Below are 20,685 nucleotides of genomic sequence, written 5' to 3'. Positions count from 1 at the left end.
GTTATTTCTCTGGGAGAAGTGATCAGGGGGAACATCAAACGTGAACTCTTTGCTGTTTACCCTTCCCACCCTTTTGTGACCCCCCCCCCTTCCCTTCCAAGGCTGGGAAAGACTGAGATTGACACTCTTGATAGCAGGGTGGGCCCTTGGGGACCCTAGGGAGAAGCAGCAGTCATTGAGGCGGTACCCTGTCTCCTGGCAGGGCACCCCTCTTCACCCCGTGAAATGCGTGACTGCCCTCTCTGATACGCCTGTAAAAGTTGCACTTTTACACTGCAAATATCCTGTGTCCTCCAGTAAGGGGATAGGGGCGAATGAGCAAGGTGCTAGAATTAGTCAATGGAGGTGAAAATCTAAAAAAAGTAGAAGCGATCGATTTTAATGACGTTCTAAACAATTTCAAGGATATGAACTTTCTTGATTATGGGTTTTTGTGTTTACGTGTGGAAAATCAAGGTGGATTTTCAGAACCCCAGCAACCCCAGCAACTTGAGAGATTGTGAAAAACCATGTTGGTGATAGCACCTTGCACCAACACTCGCTCACTAACGGTTGAATTTTAAAACAGGAATATTTTTCATAGAGCACAGTATTGCAGAGTTGGAAGAGACCCTATTGAGCCTTCAAGCATTTGGTCCAGTGGTCCCATTATACATATAGAAAAACTGGTTATTTACCCAGGAGCATATGAAGAGCTGGTAGCAGAGGCCACCTAGAATCCATGCTTCCTAATTCTCAGTTCAGTGTTTGTTTTCTCTCTATTTTACTTTTTTGTCCCAGGGAGTATACTCTTTTCATGTGTATCTGAGTTTTTGTTAAATAAACAAAATCTCCGGTGCATAAGTGTTCAGCCAGGTCACTCCATGTTTTCTTTTCTTTATCTTTAGATTGAGCTTATCAAGTGACTTCTTAATGAGTCATTTTGCTGATGCTCCTGCACATTTGTATGCAGCCTTCATATTAGGAATTTAAATATTTATTTTTTTTATTTATTAGAGAAGTTGTGGGTTTAAAGAACCAAAATGCATAAAATACAGGATTCCCATATACCACTCTATTATTTTCACACCTTGCATCAGTGTGGAACATTTGTTACCATTGGTGAAAGTGCACTTTTATAATTGTACTATTAACGATAGTCCATGGTTTAACTTAGGATTCACTGTTATGTAAAGTACTTACATGGATTTTTTTAAAAAGTTTATTCTGTTACCATATACACAATCTAATATTTCCCCTCTTAATCACATTCAGATATAAATATTTCACTGCTATTAATGACGTTCAAAATGTTGTGCTACCATTACCATTATCCATTCCCAAAACATTTCCATTGTTCCAAATAGTCCTGTACATCTGAAGTCTTAACTTCCCATTCTGTTTCACTACCCGTCCCTTGGTAACCTGACTCTGTGAGTTTTCTTATTCTAATTACTTCAACTCAGTGAGATCATGTGCAGCAGCATTATTCACAATTGCCAAGTGATGGAAGCAACCCAAGTGTCCATCAATTAGTGAATGGATAAACAAAATGTGGTACACACATACAGTGGGATAGTAGTTGGCCATAAAAAGGAATGACGTCCTGATACATGCATCAACATGGATGAACCTTGAAGACATCATGTTGAGTGAAATAGGCCAGACACAAAAGGACGAATTTTATAGAAATTTATACCTTTTCAAGCAGGAGGGTATAGAGGTTAAGAGCACAGATTCTGGAACCAGACTTCTGAGTTTTAATTCTGACTTTGCCCTTTTTGAAGAATGAACATGAACAAATCAACTTTCCTATGCCTTTGTTTCCTTGTCCATAAAATGGGGTGGATAATGGCACTTTTCTCATGGAATTAATTAAGAACTAAATTAAATAATGTATGTGTAAGTGCTTTGAACCATGTCTGACCTATAATATCCAGCATTTATTAAAAAATAACGATTGTGGTATTGAATATTTACCATGATGATGGTTAATTTCATCATCATCTGCTTATATTTGAAATATATAAATGGTCTATTTCAGGAAAATGATTTGACATTGCCACTGGTACAATACAAGTAGGAAAGACTCTTGGATGCTTGGAAGATCTTTCTGTTGAAAGGATTAGACAACACAGTGTTTCTTATGGGGTGGTCAGATAACTACATCTGTCCTTTTCTGAGACAGTATCATCATGGAAAATGATAGTATTTCTATCAATGAAATCTTTATAAAATTAAGTCTTAGCAAAGGATCTTTATTGTATGTCCATTGAATATTAAGAGAATTTTAGAAATAAAAGACATCATAATCCCACCCTGTCTGGCCTAGTTTCATTTTTACATATTCTCTTCATTATTTACCCATATTTATACATATTGCACAATTTTTTTCATATGGAAACTGAAATTCACTTTCATTTTATAGTGTATATACTTTTGTTTTGAGTATAGTCATCATAGGACTTCTTTAATGCTATCACATGCCTTATTTTATGGGTGTACCATATTTGACTTAACTGATTTCCCTATTAATGAAAATGAAGATTGTTTTCAATATTTTAATATTTCTTTGAAACCTCTTGGGGAATTCCTTGTTTGGAATACTTCTCCAGCCCCATTTAGAGTAATGGACGCTAGTTTGCCAGCCATCTTGGTTTCCTCTCCCCTCCCCCAATTCCCCTTTACTTTTTCATGCCTGCTTTGCTCTTCAGAATACAAGAGCCCACTACTTATTAAGTTTGTTCATTTTTAGGGACGTCTTTATCCTTGATCGCAGGCTTCCCACAGTTCCGGAGTGTGTTTGTGTACCACACGTACTTTAATATGCGTGAGGCACATCTTAGACTACTACTTTGGTGGGAAGAGTGAGGAAGTTTGCAGGCACCACTCAGCACTATTTTAAAAAGAAACAAAAAACAGAAGCTACTGTGGAAGTGAATGATCTGGCAGGGCCTACACCAGCTTCTTGTTTCATAAATATGAGTCACTCCCAGTTTTACCCTGTTGATAAAACACTTTGAAAGGGACATCCTTGCAAGATTAGCAGAAAGAGCTAGAATTTGTGAGATGCTGAGTAATACGTGTTGTTGCTTTCTCTTTCTTTCTTTCTTTTTTTTTTTTTAAGCCCTGGGATTTTAGTGCAGTGCTGAAGTCTTCTGGATACTTAGGCAAATGCAGGCAGCAAGAATACATCAGAACGGAAAGACAATTCCCATTAGTTCTTTTTGCCAAATTGAGGTAAAATGCCCTTTAAATAGGAGATAATATCTGACAGATAATTAGCTTGTCTTCCTTGATAAAGCATGTGAATTGGATTGAATTTATGATAATTAATCTTGCATATTATGTCAAAATGCCTTTGTCTGCCCTTATTAGGTGAATCTCTTCATTCCTACCTTGAGGGTGACTAGGAAGCTCTGCCTCCCACTCCAGTGAGAATCCACCTAGGTGAAAAGCAGGGTGATGGTTGGTGTTCTGGAACCTTTCTGATGCAAAGTGTGGGAGAAACTGCAAGAGGGACACCGCCATTACAAGGCATAGAACTTTCAGATTAATACCAACATCTTAAAAAAACAAATCAAAACTTTGGGAATGCTTTGGGGCCTGAGCATCAGGTGCTCCCAAACTTCCTAAATCAATGCCTTGAAGTCAACCTCCTAGAGACATTCTTCTGGATTCATACTGCAGAGCCTTCTCCAGGGAGCGATGGCTATGTCCAGTTAGCTGGTGTCGGGGCAGTGACTTGGGGAGGGGGCCTTAGGGGGTGAGGAGGGGCTGCTCAATGCCTCAGGAGCTGATACTCTGCCCTGTAGCTTGTCTGTCTTTGCCACTCCCCAGTCAAGCTTCCCTACCCAGCTCCACAGTGCTCTGGGGGCCTCTTTTCCCATTGACAGCAGTTGTCCACGGTCCCTTGATTTTGCTGGCATGTAAACGTGTGTTTGGGCAATGCGGCAATGCGGGAGAAGAGCATGCTGAGGCTAGTCCGTCCTCCAGCCTCTCTCCAGGTCAGAGTGTTTGTTTTCCTGGGGAAGGAGAGGCTGTTTGATGTTCTGGGAGCTGACTTCTAGCATAGTGTGCTCTGTAGCGCCTTAGATTTTAGGCACCAACTCTCCCCACACACTCAGACATATTTTAGTTAATATTGATAAAATGAGGGGTGATAATGACATTGCGCATTAGCTGAGGTAATGGTGGTAACAACAGTATTATTAACTCTATGTTAAAAAAAATATGATAGCCACAAGCCATGGGGGGCTCTGGGGTGCTCTAAATGGGGCCGTTCCAAACTGAGATGTGCCGTCAGTGTAAAGTGCACAGTGGATTTCATAGTCCTTATAGAAAAAAAGAGCGTGAACTATTTCGCTACTCCTTGTTTTAAGATTGGTTGCATTTTGAACTGATAATGTTTTGGATATGTTGCACTAGAAAAATATATCACTCAAGTTAATTTTATCTGTATCTTTTTACTTTTTCACATGTGGCTATTAGGGAAAAAATCTTACATAGTAGCTTTCTCATGAATGGTGCTGAGTTATCATAATAACCATACTATTATCCCCAGTTTTGTTTTGTTTTTTAAGATTTATTTTATTTGTTTGTTTGTTTGTTTTCCCCTTTCCCCTCCTCCTGCTCAGCCATTTTTGCTGTCTGTGTTATCGTCTCGCCTCATTTTCTCTTCTCTAGGATTCACTGGGATTCAATCCTGGAGACCTCTGATGGGGGGAGAGGTTCCCTGTTAATTGCACCACCTCAGTTCCTGGTCTCTGCTGAGCTTCACCTTCACTTTGCCCTTAGTCTCTCTCTTGATACATCATCATCTTGCTGCGTGACTTACTTATGTAGGACACTGGCTCACCACGCGGGCACTCGTGCGGGCACTGGTTTGCCATGTGGGCACACTTTCTCTTCTTTTTCACCAGGAGGTCCCAGGGATTGAACCCAGGTCCTCCCACATGGTAGGCGAAAGCTCTATTACTTGAGCCACATCCATGTCCCTATCCCCAGTTTTTTAGATGATGAAACTAAGTTGGTGAGAGGTTAGGTAAATCGCTCAATGGAGACTGGCCAAAAGCCCAAGCCAGGCCTGCCTGACTGTGGTGCCCGCACTCTCTCACAGCAGAGCTGGGCTGCCTTTCCCTGGGGCATATGCTTCAGGGGCACAGTGGTTGGGAAAGCGAAGTGCTGTAACTTAACTTGCTTAGCTGTCTCCCCATTTCCTTGGCAATGGTGGACAGTTACATTCTAGACTTGGGGTTCAGTCTTCGAGCAGGTGCTCGTGCCCACTGGACCCTTCCTGGAGGTACCAGGCCCTGCTCTGACCAAGGCAGGGCCCCCCGAGCCCCACACCCCTTCCTCACAGGGATGGGAGCTTTGCCCGTGTGTTCTGGCGCTCCTTTGTGACAAGGGCTCCATCAACGTCGATGTCGGGATTGAGTTCCCAGCAAAGACAGGATGATGATGTGGGCCAGGAATGTTTTTTGTTTGTTTTGTTTTTAACAGTTTGCATTGCCTAGAATCCTACTCTAGGGGTGTACATGCCAGTACATCTCATGAATGGTACACAAATCAACTGTCTTTTCTGGAGGAGCCTGTTTGTATTTTAAGTCATGATCCCCTGTGCGTTCGTTTTCTCTTTTGCTTGAGTCGGCTTTGTCCCACCTACCTAGCGTCCTGCTAACCAGACCCCTCTCTTTGTGTCCAGGCCCTGGTGTTGGCTGGAAAGGCATCTTTAGGTCATCATCTCCTAGAAAGTCACCTCCTACATGGACAAGCTTCTAAGAAAAGGCAAACCTAAACCCTGTTGTTATCGTGATGGAAATTTCCTTCAACCCTGAAAACCAGGGATGAACAAAGAGGTTTTAGAGGCCTCTCAAATCATACTCAAGGTGACCCGGTTCCTTTCTGACTCAGGCCAGCCTGGACACTTTTCATCTTGCCATGGCGCCAGGCTGGCCTTTAGAGGTGCTCAGTTTTAAAGTTGGTGGCAGTTCGCAGCAGATAGCTGTAAGGCAGCTCTTCTTGCTGCTCTCAGTAACCCTGGGAGTGTCAATCCCAGGTTCTGAGAGAGGCAGAGCAGGTTCATCTGAACTCACCAAAGAGTACAGAAAATTAAGCCTTCTCTCATGGTGTCCCAGAGGGCCAGAGGCTCCAAGGCTCCTTATCTACCTTCTGTGAGCTCCTGTAATGTGCAGTACCCTCTGGAAACTCGTGTGTGTGAAGAAAAGCCTCTTATCCTATGATTGTATGCTCTGAAGTGTCCTCCAAATTGAGTGACCTGCCCTACAGCACGTTACTAAGAGGCATGAGAGGAACTCAGAATTCCTGTGTTGGATCCAGGGTTGCATCAGCAGAAGGCAACCACCTGGGGATGGCAGAAACACTCTGCTGGACTGTCTACCTGCCACTGCACACCATGCCTGAGCAGGCAGAACCAGAGCTTGTTCCGTTCTGCTCACCCCCCGGCCCGTGTTTAGTGTTTACCGTGTGAACAGAGAGCCCTTCCCATTGTTCCCTTACATCTCGTAGGCTAGGTCTTCTCTTTCAAGCCTACGTTTCTCTTTCATGGTTGCTTTCCATTCATCTTCAACATTCATGGTTCATGTGGAATGGCCCAGGAGGGGCCATGGAGAAGGGGAAAGGGTGAAAGACCACGTGGCAGGATTCGTCTTGGGTCCCAGCGCTCCTGGGATGGCCGTCTGCCCTTGAATGTGCAGGCCTGGCCCTGCTGCAGGCTGCCTCTTCCCAGGAGCACCGTCAGCCTTCCTTCCCAGCCAGGGGAGGGACACGACTCCTTTGTCCTCATGCTAAGTACACCTGCGTGGTGCAGCACGTGCCTTGCGGAGCCACAACCAGAGGACATCGCTTCAGGTCGATCTTCAGTGTTTGCAAAACATTTCTTCTGCCAGTCCTTTCACTAAGTTTGCTCTAATGTTCCTTCACCCCTCCTTCTTTACCCCTATTATAATTCACTCCAGGGACTATGTATTTGTTTTATTCTTTAATCCCCTAAGTCCCTAGCATAGTGCTGAATGGTGTTCATTTAATCTAGGAATATTTAATTAACACCTGCCGTCCAAGCCAGGTATTAGTCTAGGAGCTAAACAGTGAATACTTAGAACTTCTATGAATAACAGCCATGTACCATCTCATTTAATTCTCTCAACAACACTATTATTACCTTTTGCACTCTTGGCCCCATTTTTACAAATGAGGAAACAAAGTTACAAGGATGTTTAGAAATTTTGCCAAGGTCATACTGCTGGAAAGAGCCTGACCACAGCACACCTAGCTATTAGGCTCAAATTTCCTCTAAGGCAAACATCTCTGCTTTCTTGGGAGTCCACATTTTAATAATGATAAACACATGAAGAAATGAACTGGTAATTTCAGAGGGTAATAAAGACTGAGAAGTCAATAAAACTGTGATGTGATCAGAGAGAGATTTGGGAGGCTGGCTGTAAATTGAATGGCAGGGAAGAGCTTTCTGAGGAGGTCGCATTTGATCTGGCATCTGAGTCATGTACCTGAGGAACTAGGAGAGGAGAGTTCCAGGAAGGGGGGGCAATGTGCAAAGCCCTGAGGTGGGAACCAGATCATGCAGGCCTCACACACCCTTAGGTGGCTGCTTACGTTCCTGCCATTGGCAACTATATCCAGTTTACCAAAGCTGGGTGGAAGTTATGGAGGGTTAGGATTGGGAGAACTGTAAACTGCTGATCTTACAGAGGTGGCACCAGAGTCGCAGAGCTAGAACCCAGGGTCACTGCTATTAGAAAAGAGGGCTGCGTGCCGAGTCTTTGCTATCAGGGCTTCTGTCCCCCTGAGGCTGCAGGGTGGTGGGGCTGGGAAGTGGACAGAGCCTGTTGTGTTGTGCGTTGGCTGGTCCTCCACTGAGCCTCACGGCCTCGTTGGCAATGAAGAGTCCCAGCCCGCCTCCAGAGATGGGCCGGCCTTCGGGGCTGGGCTTTATCCCCTTGATCCCAGATGATGGTCCACGCCAGCTGCTGACCTGGTGCCACCCTGAGCGTCTCTCAGTGTGCAGAGGCCTCGCTCAACTTCAGGCTGGCCCTTCCGTGGCACATGGAATGCCTGAGTGTTGGGCATGGCTGGCTAGGTGAGTCCATGGGAAAGGATCGTTCACACCTTCTCTTTCTGACAGTTGATCGTTATTGCTCAGCCTTGCTTACTCTTCTTGCCAAATATAGAACTTGGCTCAGTGACTTGAGGAAGTTGTAGCTGTGCCTTTTGTGAACTGAAAGCATTAGTTCAGTAAAGCAATTCAAATGTTGATGCTGACACTCGATCCTCCCCTAACGCTTCCCGAATCCCCTAAGCCACAGCCCTCTGACCTCCAGTTCATACTCAAACACATAGTCATCAAAGCGCTTGGTTTGGACATGGCGGCTGCATTCAAAGCTGGCTGAGATGCATGTGACATCTGGGGCCAAGCACTTGCCTGCACGATTGTAGCGATGGACCCCAACCCAGGCTCCTCTGGTGAAACCTCCCATTGCTTCCTGCTTTTCCTCCCCTCCCTTGTCGCGAGTGTTTCTAGATGACCTTTTGTGAATGCAATTTCCAATGGGACTGTTTCACGGTAGAAGTATGCTCTCCCTTGAGGCTTACTCTTGACATTTCCAGAGATTTATTTAATTGGACTGTACTTAAATCCCATTGGGAAACATACTTTTGCTGTGAAGTTGTGATGTGTTTAATTTGGGGTCTAAGATAAATGTCGGTCGTCAGGGGGGTTGGATTGTGAAGCAACAGTTTTCCTTTTGTACAGTGGGCTTGTTTAATGAGTAGCTTTACTGGGCTCTCCTCTGTTTGTTTGTTTAGCAATGCTTCATTATTTAAACTTCTCCTGCACGGAAAAGCAAAGAATGTTTTCCCTCTCTTCAGAGAATTAAACAATAATGGAGAGTATCTGGTTGAGCTCTTGGGAAAAATATGGCTTTGTGTTTTATAGCACTCTCCTCCTGCAGCCTTCCAGTATGAGCTCATGGATTTTTGTTTTTCTCCTTCAATCTGTCCTGATGGATTAACCAGTATCGAGCTTTAGAGTGAGCAGAGAAGGTGGAGCCCTGACATGATCTAGAGCCGCCTCCCAAACGCATGGAAAGCCTCCAGCTGAAATGCCCTTGGGTCCAGGGAGAAGCGCTGTGGAGAGGAACCACGCGCGGAGTGCGCGTAATGGCAGATGTGTGTCTTCTGGAAAGGAGTGCGTCTTGGTGCTTGGCCCTGGCTCCTGGAACTGAGGTTCTAGAAGGCTCCATGCGCTGGCACTCAAGGGCATGCTGGTCCTTCAGCAAGCCTCCCCACCCTGGCCCCAGGCCATCTCTGGCTTCACTCTAAGGTATGGCACCAACCTGGGCCGCTCCTGGGGGCCTGCGTCCTGGGCGGCCCACAGGCTTTGGTGTGGCTCTTTTAAAACGAGAATTAAGGTTAATATTTTGAAAAAGCCAGTTTTCCTTGGGAATGACAATTAAAAGTGGTGAAAAGCAATGAATTCTGGGGAAGAAAAGTTAGGACTTTTGCCCAGGGTTTGGAGGATCGGAAAATTGCACCATCTGGTAAATGAATGCCTTTTCTCCCCTTCCCTCTCTTTTCGTTGTCCAGCCCTTACTGATGCCCCGTTACGGACCTCTGAACACGCCGGCGCTTCCCACAGGTCTTAGAATAAAATCCAAACGAGCTGCTGTGGCCTGCGCACGCCCGTGCAGACGGGCCCTGCTGGGGCCTCTAACCTCTTCTGGGCACTCTCTCCCTCTTGCCCGTCCACTGAGCTCCTGCTGGCCACCTCACCCTCCCCGGAGTCACTCGTGAGCTTCCCACCTGTCCCGTGGGCTGGTTCACTCTGCCTGGGCCGTTCCTTGACCCTCTTTGCTCTTCTGTACACCTTTCCCAAACCAGTAAATCCCTTCTTATCCCTCAGGGAGGCCTTCCCTGAACCCTTCGTCCCTGAGTTTTGGTATCTCATAGTACCCAGGAACTGGAGGGCAGCTCCCTGGTCCCTATCAGAGTTTATAATTATCTTCTTGACCTGCGTGTTCACATTTATCTTTAGTCTTCTCGGGTTAGATCCGAACTGGCTGAGTTGGGAGGAAGAGGTGGGATATCATCAGAATGTCATCTACTTCCTCAAGCTCCTAAGCTTGCTCTTAGATAAAAGAGATTAGAAAAGTGAAAACTATGTTAATACTACGTTGGTCTTTTCTCCCTGGGAACTGGGCTGTGATTACAGAGTGACTTAAGTAAGGTTAGAGAAACCAGAAGCAAAACTGCACTTGCAAGTTGTCAGGGACCTGGAGAGCTTGAACTCTGCTGTCCCTCTGTAGCCCCGTCTTCCTGGCTAAACCACCAGCCTGTATTTTGATAGGCACACTTGTCATTAGAAAGCCATTCTCCTGATTGAATCCCAAACCCCCATCCCAGGAGGAAAGGCAATTCCTTTTACTTTCTGTAACTGGTGTTTTCGTTAGTGGGAGGGAGGCATGAACTCCTGGTGAAGAAGGAGACTTCACAGGCTGGCCTGGGGCGGGGGGGAAGTTGGGGGAGAAAAGGGGAAGCTGAACCCACCAGAAACGTCTGCTCCGTCTACTCCAGTCTAGGTCTGATGAGAGTCAAAGACATTTTTCTCCCTTCTCCTCTGGCAGAAGCCTTAGAGAAGTCAGTAAGGCTGGCCCCTACCCTAACTTCCAGGCTGTTCATTCTGAAACCGAATTGAGACAGGGTGTAGAGATGGGGTTCTTTGATGGAACACTGCCTCCCTTAAGATATGGAAGTGGGCTGGTGGATGAGGGTTCAACCACTGCCCCCACCTTTTCCCACCCCTGCTTCCTGAAAAACAGGCTCCAAGGTTTTCCATGGATTCATTAGAAATTCAAGAATCAAAGCGTCGTCTATGAAGAATCCCCCCTTCCTCCCTCCTCCAGAAGGGTAGAGAGGAGAGGGGTGGAGAAGGGAGAGAGGGGAAGCTCCAGCTCCAGCTGGCCACGGGGAAGGAGCACCAAAGGGTGATCTTCCTTAAAGTTACACCGACTTCTCCAAAACCTGAGGGGTCCTTGGCTGTGGGAACTCTGAGGTCTAACAGTTTAAATCCTGCTCCCATAAAAGTCCTCCTGCTCACTGAAGTGACACAGAGCTGTTTAATTGTTGTCTTTGTGGAAAACTACATGACTGTCATCAGCTGTTACTTCTGGCAGTGCTTTCTGTTCCAATGTAAATAAATGAGCTAACAGATTTAAAGGAACAGGCTGTATTTACATGCTTGTGAAGTATCCTCTCAAACAATCTGCCTGTGCTATTCAAAGACGCACAAACTCAACTTGCGGTATTCCAAATACTGGTTACTCATTAAAACCTTAAAGGAGAGATGGCTGAGAATGGGCATTAGGAGTACATCTCCCTTCTTGGGCTAGTAACATGAAGCTGGCATTTTGTGTGGACATAGCTACTTCAGCAGGCTGAAATTTAATTCCCAGCCCTTTTCTGCATCAATTCTGTAGTTAGAGGACTTGCACATGCCAGACTCTGTGAGCTGGGAGCCTTAGATAGTGGGGTGAGAGGGAGAACTTCTTTAAATTCTCATGCAAACATTCTAGGGTCAGAGTCTTTTGGAAGGCTTAAAATTAAAGGCTTACTTTCAGTTTTTAAAAATCACAGTTTCTAAATCATTGGAACTTTCTGACTCAGTTTGCTTTTTTTTGGGAGGTACATATTTACATAAGAATTTTTAAAAATCTTTCTATTGAAGGCATTACAAAGATTTTATCAATTGAAGAAGAAAGCAATATATTTTAAAACATATTAATAATAACAATTACAATAGCCCCCAAACAATTTAATGGTAAAAAATGTTTGTAAAAGTCAAGTAGAACCAAAAATTTAGAAAAAGGCACATGGCAAATTATGCAAAGATTTAAGAGTGGGCAAATGTACACTTTTTAGTTCTTGATAAGGGTTAGGTTATAGCCAAGTATTAGCTTACTCCTAGAATGTGAGGTTTTATAATATTGCAGATTGTTGGGATGTGAGGGATGGCACATAATCTGAGGGAAATCAGAGCTCCGATGACTCTCCAAGTTATGCTAAAGTCTATTTCATGTAAATATTAATAGTCCTTTTTTTTTTTTCTCTAGCAGAAAATTCAGTGAGAGGACATTCTCATTAATTCAAAATTCAAGCAAATTCTAATGTGAACTTTTCCGGGATTTTCTTTTTTCTCCCAAACATTATTAACTAATCACAACTTGGTTAGATTAATATATTAGGGAAGAACAGGAATAATCTTTAGTCTGTTATGGGAAGACACTCATGAAGTAATTTTTAAAAATCGTTTGTCACTTGGTGAAGTATGCACTAGGGAGCTCCTTTTTAATTTTTGTAAGTTCTTTCTGAAAATAGATTCATTACCTATCTCAATATCTCTTCCTTATAGCTCTCATTGTTATCTAGCATATTAGCAAACCTCTGATCTTCATGTGTCACATGGCTTAGGTCTATGTACAAAGGGATTTAAATAAGAACTTAATTTCTAGCAAAGCCATTAATTTACATATTCATCTGAAGGAAAACATGAAAAATGCAGAAACATCTATTAATAACATGGTTTTAATTGTAGAGTGAGATTATAAATTCATACAAGTAAGTTGTTGGAACTTTCTATAGAGTGACCTTGAGAAAAATTTTGGATGCCTCAATTTATTGAAGAACAGAGGTGTAGAAAAAACATATGTATCAATCTGTCTCTATAGCCCTAGAAATTTTGCCAGGTTTGTATTTTTGGCCATTCGGTAAAACTAGGTGTCTTTTTAAAATTCTGTTGCACTCTTAAGATGAAATGAGGTTTCCAACGGAGATCATCAACCCCAAACCCCAGTGCACAGCCTGCATGCCACTTCATCCTGCATGTGTGGCATCTAAACGATGACCAAGCAGTATTGATGCAGCCAGGGTGCCCCCATGGCTTCTGCTTTGCCAGCCTTGCCCTGGTTATGCTCTTGATTCAGACTGCCTCTGGCAAATGATCTCCTTTCACCCAACCCAACTTTACTCTTTTTCGTGGTCTCACTTCTGGCCAAACCTTCCTGCATCTGACTACTTAGAGTACTTGCTATCTTTGCTACTCTGTTGGAAAATTATCCAAATGGCTATAGGTTGTGAGTGTCTTCTGAAAGACACCAGGTTGGGCGTTTTGCGTGCAATCTCTTTGAATCATCCCAATGGCCCTGAGTAGTTGTATCCCCATTTTATGGTTAAGGAAACTCGCCAGGAAAGATTCAATAATTTTAACGTGGTCACACAGCTGGAATGTGGCAGAACCACTCTTCTAAATCCAAGCTGAAGCTCTGTCCATGTTGCCTTATACGTCCTAGATTGGCTTCTATAGTTGGCTTTAAAAATGTGTCTGTAGATAATGTGTCTCTCCTGCCTGAGAAACCAGACCATAAGAACTTAGCAGGTGAGGGACTACCATACACATAGATATGTCTTCCTGGAACACTGAACAATGTGCCTTGCCCAAATAATCAATATGGCCTCAAATGACTCCAGGATCCTGAGATTTCTTACAGGTTTTAAGCTTATGGTACCTCAGTATGTCTTTTCACACAATAGACATTTCACGTGTAAGCCAGGCCACACTGCTCTGAGGGAAGTGATTAAAAGACATGATCATAGGAACACTTCTCTCTGACTCAGTCCCCATAAGCAAAACTGCTGCTAAAGTTTAAAAAAAAAATTTTTTTTTCCTTTTGAGATAGATACCAAGGTTCAAACCCAGGACCTCATACATAGGAAGCAGGTGCTCAACCACTTGAGCTACATTTACTCCTTGCTAAGTTTTCTTTATTAACTAAAGCTCTGTTTTTGTTCCCTTACACCCCCTCCCCCATTGCCTCCCTGTATTGGAAATGTTTCTTTTTCCCTTTGCTTGTTGTCATATAACTAGTGGTACAGAACTCTTACTTGACTCATTCTTTCTCTTGAATATAGCCTCTGTATTTCTCTCTGGGAAAGAAATACAGGTTCTCTGGGCATAGGCTCATAAGACAATTTAAGATACCATACAGTATTGACCTTGAAATCATTCCTACTGTAAAATACCTAATCGTGCCTATGGGCTGTAAAGACAAATTCATAGAAGACAGGAAGTGGTAACAGTCTTTGTGGTCTAGCTGGTACCTTAAATATTTCTCCTGGTGAGTGGGTGATATTTTGCCCTGAAAATTATGACCTCCATCTTTGAGAGTTTCAGCCTAGAAGCCTGACATCAGCTTTCATTCATCCAAGCTCTGTTTCTTCCCTGAGGATCCTGATGTGAAGAAAATCTTGATAGTGCACCAGGATATACTCCAGTTTCCATGGAGGACCCACAAAATAGGTATCCACTAGGGATTCATTTTACACTGATATCCTTCCCATTTATAATAATGTCCAACTCTCATATAGCATTTTCTCCATATTAAGAGCCCTGTGAAAGGGATACTACTATTATCTCCATATTAACGGTGTGATGGTTGAAGTGCAGTGTTATTAAATCACTTGTCCATGGCAACACAGCTAGTAAGTGGCAAGAGCCTGGATTTTAAACTCAAGCGGTCTGGTTCCAGGGTCTGCATTCTTAACCACTATCATCAAAGTACCATCTTTAAAAGATTAGTCACCCAGTAAGAAAGACTAGGTAACAAAAGGAGTGATGAAGATGCTTCTAGCAAACTTGTAGGAGAGTCTAATTAGTCCCCCTGCCTCTTTCCTCCCTCCCTCCCTCCCTCCCTCCTTCCCTTCCTTCCTTCCTCTCTCCCTCCCTCCTTCCCTCCCTCCTTCCCTCCCTTCCTTCCTTCCTTCCTCCCTCTTTCTCTCTCTCATTTCTTTATTTTTGGCTTTAGTTCTATTGGCTGACCTTCAGTGAGAGTTTCCCTTAAATGTCTGGAAATTACTTACCTTCATTCTAACATAAAACCAAAATGCTTATGTGTGGAAGTGCTAACCATTTTTGGAACACGGGACTCTCTTGCCTATAGATTCTATATTTCTAGATTGCCCGACAGGCCTCTGAATTGCATTACCGAGAGCTCTTCTGTTTCTAGGACTGCAATAGTCAAAACAGTGACAGAAGCTGAAATGCATCTACAAAGTGTTGTTTCCCACTAAAACTGAAATCCATTACTTCAGAGGGACTGTCACTCAACCGGCCTCCTGTTGGAAGAAACTGGCGGCTGGCATTTCTATGTTTTCTTCCTTCAGTGGGGCTAAGTATTCTTTGCTGTTGCCATTGACGCAACATACTGACGGTACTTGTTTTGGCCAAGCTAGACCTAGTTTTGAGATAAGGTTTGAAAATGTTCACCCCCCCAGAATTGTGGCTTATGCCTAGAAAATATTTGCACTGATTAAGTGCAAGTATTTGTGTGCATAGGGTGCTCACTCAGCTGGGTGAGAACTGGGAGTGGGGGTGAAGGGAAGAAGAGCAGTTATTTAAAAAATTCAGTCCTCCTCTGGAAAAATGAGGAATCCAGAGACATGCAGTCTTTATTAGGAAAGCTAGGCCGGAAAACTGAAATCAGAATAGCAAGTTGTTGCTTTCTTTTCTGGGAAAAAAAATATTATTCAGACTTTAAAGCTGATCAGGTATCATGGTTCCTAATTCTTGTTTTGTTGTTGTTTGTTTGCTTGTTAGTAAGCTTTTGAGAGAAGAAATGATTTCTTTTTATTGAGGCAAAATTCATATAACATTATTAAAGATTTAAAAGTGAAACTCGGGAACACTAACTTATCATTTATGGTCTTTATATTAAACAGATTTGTTTTAGGTCTTTAAAATGGTAGTTTCCCAAAGTAACAAAAACTGATAAAAGCCAATACTTGTGTAGCACATACTATGTGCCAGACATGACTTCAAATTCACTCGGGGCTCCAGGTTACTCTTTACAAAGGTACTGGGAGGTAGGTCCTGCTATTATCCCCTTTTGGTATGTGGAAAAATGCAGAATGGGCAAGAGCTTGCCCCAGGGCTCAGAGCCAGCGTGTGGCGGTGCTGGGATGCGCTGGTCTGGCCTCCCGGTCCCTGCCTTGGCTCCCTGCACCGCATGAGCACTGGGCCATTTGGAGACGAGCTCAGTGGCTGCGGGGATATTGAGCTACACGGGGTTACTTATGGAACACCTGCTGATATACCAGCGTGTTTGCGTGGCCTTCTTTTTAATCTGCACCACAACCCTATGCGTAGGTGACGTTATCTTTACTTCGTGGATGGTAAACTGAGGCTCCGTGAAGGAACGTGGCTTGTGCGGGTCTCAGGATTGCTGCCAGGCAGAGCCGCAGTTGTGGCCTGGGTGTGTCTGCTTCACACCTGGGCTCGTAGTCACCGTGACACCTGCCTTTACCTTAATGGTTTGCTAATTATTATGTTTCCAGCTTCTCATAATGGTAATAACAAATACAAAATAATCAAAGCTCCTGATTCAGTGAGGGTTCCGTTTGGCCTCTGGTGGATCTTGATGGGGTAGGGTGGGGGAAATAGTTGGAAACCTGGGCCAGCCCTGCTCTGCCCCCGCCAGCTCCGATTCCACTTTCCAGGCCCCCCCCAGAAGATGGCACTCGGCCCTCCACTCCCCTCTGCCTTGTTTTGCTTTAAGCACCACCCTGAGAGAGTTTTGCATCCCAAAGTATAGATGTGCAGAACCCTTCCTGAGAACCAATGGCTTAGGTTGATCAGCAGGCTGCAATTGAACAGGAGACTATTTCTTTCACCCTCTCAATGAGAATTTCCTTGTCCAGCTAAATTCCCTGTCCATGCTTGAATGCCAGTATTTCCTTTTCTCTCCATTCTCTTTCCAAGTGTGCGTAGGGCTCCCCAATGGCTTCAGCATACCACGTATGCATAATTTTGTACGTATGCACCCCTGTGAATTGGAGCATTCTGTGCGTGTCTGTCTCAGATTCCCTGCCCTCCGCCCTCCCCCATGGGTTTTCCCCCCATTAGGCAAATGCAGGGCCCATGCCACCTGTTGCATTACATCATTGGCTCCCCAGAACACAGTTGCACCAAAGGCCTTAAACAAAGTAGTTCTTCTTGTATTGTTTGCACTCAAAGAGCTGATATCATGCCAACTGATGTCATTGTATGTCTTTGTGTAACTGCTATGGCAACTGGGCAGGTGGGGAGCCTCCAGCTGATGTCATCGCAAAAGGAGGTGTAGAGACAGAATTTTAAAAAGCTGTGTGCTGCTTTTTCTGTGTGGGGGGTTTTCTGACATGCTTTTTAAAAAAACTAGCTGCATTTAAGACAAATTACGGCTTTGGTGCCCTAAATAAGAACAGAGAGAAGTGGCTTTTGTTTGTTTGTTTTTTTCCTGTCCTTTCCCTTAGACACTTTTATTGAGTTTGTTTTGTTGTTCTCTCATCTTATATAAAAAGTGTAACAACTACGTTTTTCTTAGGAAAATAAGTGAAGTAGTCTCCTGTCACAGAATCTGTGTGGAACTGTTTACTTGTATTTTATGGAGGTAAAGCTAAGCAGATTTAAAAATAACTATCATCCCTTTTGTGGGACCTGTGACGGTGACAGTGGGTTCACCCCCCCCCCCCCCCCTTTTTTTTAAAGGATTCTCTAATAATATTTTTCTGGTTTTCCACTTTAAAAACTATCTCTTTGGGCCCAGTCAAACTCTGTTTTCATGATTCCATAGAAGAATCAACTAATAATATATAAGACTAGTAATTCTAGATATTTGTCAGAATAAATTTATAGCTCTCTTGTTTTTCTTTACAGACAGCAAAGGTAGGTTTTGATGCTTACAGATTAGAAAAGTGATGATGATATTACCCTTTGAATTTTCTTCAGATCATTATCATGCCTTAGTAAGAATGACTTCTCACCATGTCCCTCAGTTGTGAAGAGTCTAGGTTACAATCTGGAGCTTCCTGCTCTGGTTTCCAAAGACAAGACTTGAAATGAAGAAGAACACACATTAGGTTCAGAAAGTAGTAGGCTGATAGACTTATTTCAGCATAATCATATCCTGTTCACACTTGACATTTCCTGTCTTATCAAGATGGTCATAAGGCACCTGACTACCTTTGGGTGCAAATATTTTGTTCTTGTGGCTTTTAGCTTACAGAACTTTTCCAATGCCCTCCTCTTTTCAAAGGGGGAAGGGCAGAGTATATTTAGTTCTGTTTGATTAGAATTAGAGCTCATTTGGTAGTAAAAATGTCCCGTCAAATTTCCTAGCCCTTACCTGTCTATGGTATAGCTGGAGCCTCGAAATAACCCCTTGGGGGTATCTGCATGAAGTGTTTGTAGCAAATAATAAAGGGAAAATTTGAATAAGAAGCCATGATCCATAAATTTCCAAACTGCAATTATTCTTTTGTTTTTTTGCATGGTCCTTCCATTTTTGAGCATAAGTATGGTGAATGTTTCTGAATTGGCCTTTTTTGCTAATTATTAAATTTTCTTGGTTTTCTCATAATTTTCACAGTCTCCTCTTGTAGTGGCTTCACAGTATCCCATGAAATATATGTGATACCTTTTACATTGGCCTTTCCTTTTGTTATGTATTTGGACTTTTCCATAAAGCAGATAGTGCTGCAGTGAACATCTTTATGCATCTAGCTGACCACACTTGGTCAGATTATTTCCTGAAGTTGTATTTACGTGAGCCTGCGGCTGTTGAGGGGGTGATTCGTGGGCCCGTGGGATCCATTAGAAGTTTCCCGCTGGGTTTCTGTTCACACAATCCTCAGAAAGTTGAGTCCCAGGCACTGGGCTGCTGTCAGACTTTATTCTCCTGGAAGTCAGGGCTGACAGATGTCAGGCCCCCACATGGAGACTATCTAGAAAGAGATCGTAAGGACAAGCTGCTGTCCTGCCCCATCTTTTTTTTTTTTTTTTTTTTTTTTATCCCCCAAGCATTTCTCAGCTGCCTGTACTTATAGGCAGTAATATAAATACTCTTAATAAAAACAGCTAATACTTGCTAGGCGTACATATTGTGCCAGGCAATTTGCTAAGCACTTTACATGTATACATTCATTCTTGACTTGCGAAAGGCACCTTCCTTTTATAGATGAGGGAAATGGAGCACAGGGGGAGAAATTAATTTGCCCAAGCTAGAGAGCCAGGAAATGGTAGAATGGAGATGATAGCCAAGGTAGTCTGGCTCTTCTGCCAGGGTCCCTGTTCTTAGCCATTCTGGTGCATTTTGGGTGGGGTGGGCTTACGAAGGGGGCAGGACGCATTGCCTGCGCTGCCGAGGTCCCCGCAGGTCCTCCACCCTAAGAGGTCATCTCTGCTTTTCTCAGCTCCCAAAGTGCGGGGAACTACTATGTAGGCCACTGAGCATCTGGCTCTTTGAGGCAGATCAAATTTGCTACTGATGAAATCGCCTGATGCCGCGTGGAGCTCCTTCCAGGGGAACATGCCCCAGTTTGCATACAGAGCACACTTCCAAACAAAATAACTACTCTCAGTCATCTCCCCCCAAGCTTGTCCTGGGTCTCCAAACAGACTTTCAGTTTTGTTTTGTTTTGTTTTCCAAAGTCAGCCTAAGCAACAGCGCACGCGCATCCCTAGGGGGCGGGCGACCTCGTCCGGCCGCTCTGGAAGCTTCGGGAGAGTCACCTTGCTCTCTGTGTTTCGGTTCCAGGTGGACTTAGCAGTTTCAAGCAGAACCATGAGAACCTCTGCGACAACTCGCTCCAGCTCCAGGAGTGCCCGGAGGCCGGGGGCGGGGCGTCCGCCGCCTCGAGCGCGCTACCTCAGGGCATCCCCACCACCCCCGACATCGAGAACGCCGAGCTGACCCCCATCCTGCCCTTCCTGTTCCTGGGCAACGAGCAGGACGCGCAGGACCTGGACGCGATGCAGCGGCTGAACATCGGCTACGTCATCAACGTCACCACTCACCTGCCCCTCTACCACTACGAGAAGGGGCTGTTCAACTACAAGCGGCTGCCCGCCACCGACAGCAACAAGCAGAACCTGCGGCAGTACTTCGAGGAGGCTTTCGAGTTCATCGGTAACTATCCCCCGCCAGGAATGCTCCTGCCCTGCCTTCCTTTCGCCTCCCTCTCCAGTCCAAGGTTTACTTCGGGGTTGCAAAAAAAAAAAAAGTTGTTCAGAGGTGTTCTGGGGGCTCTGCCACCTGATGACCGAAGTGTTCTCCTAAGTCGTAGCCCACCTAGTGCATCTGAGCCCTTAGGCTGCATGGGAAGGAAGCGTCATTCAACTGGGTTGGGATCAGTTCAACTAGAAGTCTTCATCTGTCAAGTTCATACTCAGAAAGTGGTAGCAGGTAGCATTCATACACCCTAAGGCCGGAAGGATTGATGGAGAGTAAGGGACTGGAGGCCGGAGCTGCTGCTGCTGCTGCCTGGCCTACCAGCACCCCTAAGTCCTTGCAGGAAATAAAACATAGTGACTCACTGACACCACCTCCAAGCACATGTGTATCTCCCTACCGCTCCATGAAGGCTTTTTCAGCCAGCGTAGGAGGTGTCTTGATTTCCTTACCTTGAGTTAATCTGGTTTGCAATTGGTAAGGAGGCTTCCTTACGTGAGGCTGTGATCTGGGCAGCACTGGCTGAAGAGCTGGCTCTGAAGAAACGTTTTCAGAGTAGTCATCGTATTGGTGCAGAGGAGGGAGATAGGAGGAGGGGTGAGGAGTTGATTTCCCCTCTAAGTGGGTTGTCTCATTT

General features: G+C 44.4%; 1 protein-coding gene across 4 annotated transcripts in view; it reads left to right on the top strand.

Moving 5' to 3' along the window:
* The window catches only part of DUSP10 (dual specificity phosphatase 10), a 66,464-nt gene that overhangs the window by 12,996 nt on the left and 32,783 nt on the right, over nt 1-20,685 (top strand). For all 4 annotated transcript variants that reach the window (XM_058275248.1, XM_004484539.5, XM_004484538.4 and 1 more), the window contains exon 3: nt 19,635-20,006. In XM_058275248.1, coding sequence (XP_058131231.1) covers nt 19,635-20,006 — 372 coding nt within the window. The remainder of the gene's footprint in view (nt 1-19,634; nt 20,007-20,685) is intronic.

This window comes from Dasypus novemcinctus, chromosome 13 (assembly GCF_030445035.2).
Source record: "Dasypus novemcinctus isolate mDasNov1 chromosome 13, mDasNov1.1.hap2, whole genome shotgun sequence".
Lineage (NCBI taxonomy): Eukaryota > Metazoa > Chordata > Mammalia > Cingulata > Dasypodidae > Dasypus > Dasypus novemcinctus.
The sequence above is the reverse complement of the archived record's forward strand: the minus strand, read 5'-3'. Positions and strand labels throughout refer to the sequence as shown.